Source organism: Babylonia areolata, chromosome 33 (assembly GCF_041734735.1).
Source record: "Babylonia areolata isolate BAREFJ2019XMU chromosome 33, ASM4173473v1, whole genome shotgun sequence".
NCBI lineage: Eukaryota > Metazoa > Mollusca > Gastropoda > Neogastropoda > Buccinidae > Babylonia > Babylonia areolata.
Window position 1 is genome coordinate 11,663,322 of NC_134908.1, and position 7,500 is coordinate 11,670,821.

A 7,500-nucleotide genomic window follows, 5' to 3' on the forward strand; every position below is an offset into this window, starting at 1 on the left:
GGTGGGGGAGAGGTGTGGCAGAGAAAGATGGCAGAGAGAGAGATTGACAGACAGACTGTCAGACAAGGGGCTGAGGGCAGACGTACAAACCAACAAATGTCAGCAACTGACGTCAGCTCACAGAACAGCAAGTCTTGGTGGGGAAAACCATCAAGACAATACAAAAGAAACAAGCACACACACACACACACACACAAAAAAAACAAAAAAAAAACGGACAGACACACAGACAGGTAGACAGACACGGACAGACACGCAGACAAATCGATGGAGTGACGGACGGACAGACAGACAGGTGACAGACCAAGGGAATACGAAGACGGACGGACAGACAGACAGAAAGGAGAGTGTCTGACATCTGCCTGCAAGGTGTCCAGAGCAGCAGTGAAGTCTTTGCTGGTGACAGACACGTGACCACCGTACTTGTTGTGCAGGGACGACAGCACCTGTTCGTCCAGCTTAGACACCCACTGAAATATCGCCCCACGGACCAAAAAAACAACAAATAAATAAAATAAAATTACACACACACACAGAGACACACACACACACACACACACACACACACAGAGACACACACACACACACACACACACATATATATATATATATATATATATATATATATATATATATATATATACATATATGTGTGTGTGTGTGTGTGTGTGTGTGTGTGTGTGTGTGTGTGTAACACGTGCTTTTGCCTCTCTGTGTATCTGTCTGTTTCTATCTGTTTGTCTGTCTGTCTGTCTGTCTGCCTGTCTGTATCTCCCTCTCTCATTTATACCCATATCAACAAACGCACGTACGTACACAAATACATATATACACACGCATGCTCGCATGCACGTACGCACACACACTGACACAGACGTGAGCTCAGAAGGACGTCAGACATCACCCACAAACTGAATGACGCGATGTCAGTCATGTTCCATACCCTGAATGACGTCAGACATCACCCACAAACACTGAATGACGCGATGTCAGTCATGTTCCATACCCTGAGTGACGTCAGACATCACCCACAAACACTGAATGACGCGATGTCAGTCATACCCACAAACACTGAATGACGCGATGTCAGTCATGTTCCATACCCTGAATGACGTCAGACATACCCACAAACACTGAATGACGCGATGTCAGTCATGTTCCATACCCTGAATGACGCGATGTCAGTCATGTTCCATACCTTGAATGACGTCAGACATAACCCACAAAAACTGAATGACGCGATATCAGTCATATTCCATACCCTGAATGACGTCAGACATCATCCTAAACCCCGATTGACGTCAGACACCATACCATAACCATGAATGACGTCAGATTTTTTTTTAAATTCCTTATAACACGACATCATTCACCATTCTACCCCCTGAATGACGTCACACACCATCCCAAACAATTGATGGATGGATATGGATAATTATATAGCGCCTATCCTCGGTTGGAGACCAAGCTGTAAACGCTTTGCAAACATGGAGTCATTGGCACAACACGCTGCCTATCTGTGAAGAGCTACTGACAGCTGTCATAGGGTGCTCATCATTCGTTTCCTGTGTCATTCAATCAGGTTTCTGTCACGCACACATACACACTCATACAGACATGTAACATTTTACGTGTATGACCATTTTGTTTATCTACCCCGCCATTTAGGCAGCCATTCTCCTTTTCGGGGGTGTCCATGCTGGGTATATTTTTGATGAACACTGACATGTATAAAAAGATCTTTAACGTGCGTATTTTATCTTGTGCGTGTGTATACACACGCAGGGGATTTAGGCACTAGCAGGTCTGCACATACGTTGACTTCGGAGATCTAGAAAATCTGCACCCTTTACCGACCAGGCGCCGATACCGAGATTCGAACCCCGGACCCTAAGACTGAAAGTCCAACGCATTAACCACGACGTCAGACATCATCGCAAATTCTGAAAGCCGCCAGGCATCACTCCAAACCCTGAATAGCGTCATACATCATCCCCAGTCCAGAAATACTTTTAGTCATCATCCCAAATCCTGAATGCCATCAGACATCATTCCATAACATGGATGTCATCAGACATCATTCCATAACATGGATGGCGTCAGACATCATTCCATAACATGGATGTCATCAGACATCATTCCATAACATGGATGGCAATGCCATCAGACATCATTCCATATCATGGATGTCATCAGACATCATTCCATAACATGGATGTCATCAGACATAATTCCATAACATGGGTGGCAATGCCATCAGACATCATTCCAGACATCATTCCATAACATGGATGTCATCAGACAGTTTCAGTTTCAGTAGCTCAAGGAGGCGTCACTGCGTTCGGACAAATCCATATACGCTACACTACATCTGCCAAGTAGATGCCTGACCAGCAGCGTAGCCCAACGCACTTAGTCAGGCCTTGGAAAAAAAGGTGAATAAATAATAGATAAGCGTACATAAATACGTAAATAAATAAATAATTATTATAATATAAAAAATATAGTAATAATAATAATAAATAAAGAAATAAGACAACAATGATGATAAATAAGCAAATAAATGTAAAACATGAAGACACACATTCACACATACACCCCACACATGCATAACAGATATGCACCAAACATGCAGTTTCACAGATATGAAAGCACAGTCAAATACACATAAACGTACATGAGCCCCAGCGCGCGCACACACACACACACACACACACACACACACACACATGACCCTGCACCTCCTCTACCCCCTTCCTCCACACACTCATTTCTAGGCTACGTATCGCAGCTTCCACGGCACACACACACACACACACACACACCACACATTACCCTGCACCTCCTCTACCCCCCTCCTCCACACACTCATTTCTAGGCTACGTATCGCAGCTTCCACGGCACACACACACACACACACACACACACACCACACACATTACCCTGCACCTCCTCTACCCCCCTCCTCCACACACTCATTTCTAGGCTACGTATCGCAGCTTCCACGGCACACACACACACACACACACACACACACACACCACACACATTACCCTGCACCTCCTCTACCCCCCACCTCCACACACTCATTTCTAGGCTACGTATCGCAGCTTCCACGGCACACACACACACACACACACACACACACACACACACACACACCACACATTACCCTGCACCTCCTCTACCCCCCTCCTCCACACACTCATTTCTAGGCTCCGTATCGCAGCTTCCACGGCACACACACACACACACACACACACACACACACACACACACACACATATTACCCTGCACCTCCTCTACCCCCCTCCTCCGCACACTCATTTCTAGGCTACGTATCGCAGCTTCCACGGCACACACACACACACACACACACCACACACATTACCCTGCACCTCCTCTACCCCCCTCCTCCACACACTCATTTCTAGGCTACGTATCGCAGCTTCCACGGCGCACACACACACACACACACACACACACACAGATGAACACTTACTTGTACAAGCACACACACATACGCCCATATCCCCCACCCCCAACCCCACACACATATATACAAAGATATATATATACACACCCGCACGTTCCAATATCCCGTTGCTCCCACAGTGTAGGCATGCATGCATTCACATACCTCATCCTGTACCCCCCTCCCCCCGCACCCCAACCTCCCCCTCACACACACACACACACACACACACACACACACATACGCACGTGCACAGAACTCTCCTGACACTTGTGTACACTTACACCCCTGCGCATGCACAAACGCACTCAAACACACAGACCCACACATACACACAAACACACACGCACAGAGACTGCCACCATTCCATAACATGGATGGCAATGCCATCAGACATCATTCCATAACATGAATGTCATCAGACATCATTCCGTAACAAGGATGGCATCACACATCATTCCATAACATGGATGGCAATGCCATCACACATCATTCCATAACATGGATGGCAATGCCATCAGACATCATTCCATAACATGAATGTCGTCAGACATCATTCCATAATATGAATGGCATCAGACAACATCCGAACCCTAACGACTGACGTCAGACTCCATTACAAACCCTAATTTACTTTAGGCAGCATTCCAAACCCTATATGACGTCAGACATAAACCCTGATTTACGTCAGATGTCGCCGATGAATTACGTCAGACATCAACACCCAAACCCTTAATGACATCATACTCACGTCAGCTTTGAAGACAACGGCCAGGATGACGGGCACTACTTCCACCACCATCAGTGCCGCCAGCAGCACACAGTACTGTACAACACACATCGTTATACACAGTACTGTACAACACACATCGTTATACACAGTACTGTACAACACACGTCGTTATACACAGTACTGTACAACACACGTCGTTATACACAGTACTGTACAACACACATCGTTATACTGTACAACACACGTCGTTATACACAGTACTGTACAACACACGTCGTTATACACAGTACTGTACAACACACATCGTTATACACTGTACTGTACAACACACATCGTTATACACTGTACTGTACAACACACATCGTTATACACAGTGCTGTACACCACACATCGTTATACACAGTACTGTACAACACACATCGTTATACACGGTACTGTACAACACACATCGTTATAAACTGTACTGTACAACACACATCGTTATACACAGTACTGTACAACACACATCGTAATACACTGTACTGTACAACACACGTCGTTATACACGGTACTGTACAACACACATCGTTATACACTGTACTGTACAACACACATCGTTATACACAGTACTGTACAACACACATCGTTATACACACACGTCGCTATACACTGTACTGTACAACACACATCGTTATACACAGTACTGTACAACACACATCGTTATACACACACGTTGCTATACACTGTACTGTACAACACACATCGTTATACACAGTACTGTACAACACACATCGTTATACACACACGTCGCTATACACTGTACTGTACAACACACATCGTTATACACAGTACTGTACAACACACATCGTTATAAACTGTACTGTACAACACACGTCGTGTACAACACACATCGTTATACACGGTACTGTACAACACACATCGTTATAAACTGTACTGTACAACACACGTCGTTATACACGGTACTGTACAACACACATCGTTATACACACACGTCGTTATACACAGTACTGTACAACACACATCGTTATACACACACATCGTTATACACTGTACTGTACAACACACATCGTTATACACAGCACTGTACAACACACGTCGTTATACACGGTACTGTACAACACACGTCGTTATACACGGTACTGTACAACACACGTCGTTATACACGGTACTGTACAACACACGTCTTTATACACAGTACTGGACAACACACGTCGTTATACACGGTACTGTACAACACATGTCGTTATACACAGTACTGTACAACACGCATCGTTATACACGGTACTGTACAACACACATCGTTATAAACTGTACTGTACAACACACGTCGTTATACACGGTACTGTACAACACACATCGTTATACACACACGTCGTTATACACAGTACTGTACAACACACATCGTTATACACACATCGTTATACACTGTACTGTACAACACACATCGTTATACACAGCACTGTACAACACACGTCGTTATACACAGTACTGTACAACACACATCGTTATACACTGTACTGTACAACACACATCGTTATACACAGTATTGTACAACACACTGTGTTTTATGTACTGCACAACATGAATCCTTTTCGAGACAGAAATGGAGAGATGGATGGAGACACCGACAGACACACACACACACACACACACACACACACACACACACACACACACACACTGACCAGCCCCAGCAGACAGGAGTGCATGGTGTAGGTGGCCACCATGCCCAGCGCAGCGAAGACCAGCACGGCCACGCCCCCCGACAGCAGGGCAATGACCCCGTCCTTCAGCAGCTCGTGGTTCATGTCGCTGTCCGTGATCACGTCGTGGTAGCGGTAGAAGTATGAGTCCTCTGCCGTCAGCAGCCAGATCCCCACCGCCACGGACCCCGCCCCCACCAGCTGCACGGCACGGCACGGCACGGCACGGCACGGCACGGCACGGCACATCATGTCATGTCATGTCACGCCAGGTCACATATCACGGCACGTCATGCTATGTCACGTCACATATCACGGCACATCGTGTCATGTCACGTCACATATCACGGTACATCGTGTCGTGTCACGTCACGTCACGTCACGTCACGTCACGTCACACCACATCATGTCGTGTTATGTCATGTCACGTCACGCCACATATCACGGCACATCGTATCACGTCACGTCACACCACATCATGTCATGTTGTGTCATGTCACGTCATATATCACGACACGTCATGTCATGTTATGTCACGTCATATCGCGGCACATCATGTCATGTTATGTCACGTCATATCACGGCACATCATATCATGTTATGTCACGTCATATCGCGGCACATCATGTCATGTCACATATCACGGCACATCATGTCATGTCACGTCATAATCACGGCACATCATGTCATGTCATATATCACTGCACGTCGTGTCATGTTGTGTCACGTCATATCACGGCACATGTCATGTCATGTCACGTCACATATCACGGCACGTCGTGTCATGTTATGTCACGTCACATATCACGGCACATGTCATGTTGTGTCACGTCACGTCACATATCACGGCACATCATGTCATGTTATGTCACGTCACATATCACGGCACATCATGTCATGTTATGTCACGTCACGTCACATCACATATCACGGCACATCATATCATGTTATGTCACGTCACGTCACATATCATGGCACATCATGTCATGTTATGTCATGTCACATATCACGGCACATCATGTCATGTCACGTCATGATCACGGCACGTCGTGTCATGTTATGTCATGTCACGTCACATATCACGGCACATCATGTCATGTTATGTCACGTCACATATCACGGCATATCATGTCATGTTATGTCACGTCACATATCATGGCACATCATGTCATGTTATGTCACATATCACGGCACATCATGTCATGTTATGTCACATATCATGGCACATCATGTCATGTCACATATCACGTCACATTATATCATATCATGTCACGACACGCCAAGTCACATCAATTCGCGTCACGTCACATCACGTCACGTCACATGTTACGTCACATCACATGTCACGTCACGTCACACATCATGTCACCTGTCACGTCACATCAAGTCACATCACATTACGTCACGTCATATGACCTCACAGCAAGTAACACCATATCAAAATATTCTCAGGGTTTGTTTTTTTTTTCCACAAACTGTCTAAAAGTTTCAAAGAATATTTCAGTTGTCGGTGGTTATAATAATAATTATATAACTATATTATTCTTTTTGTCACAACAGATTTCTCTGTCTGACATTCGGGCTGCTCT

At 45.4% G+C, this 7,500-nt stretch overlaps 1 protein-coding gene across 1 annotated transcript in view; it reads right to left on the reverse strand.

Moving 5' to 3' along the window:
* The window catches only part of LOC143277076 (CD151 antigen-like), a 43,675-nt gene that overhangs the window by 6,983 nt on the left and 29,192 nt on the right, over nt 1-7,500 (reverse strand). The window contains exons 3-5 of the mRNA XM_076581815.1: nt 5,894-6,112; nt 4,227-4,301; nt 357-470 (exon numbers count right to left, since the gene is read on the reverse strand). Of these exons, the coding sequence (XP_076437930.1) occupies nt 357-470; nt 4,227-4,301; nt 5,894-6,112 (408 nt within the window). The remainder of the gene's footprint in view (nt 1-356; nt 471-4,226; nt 4,302-5,893; nt 6,113-7,500) is intronic.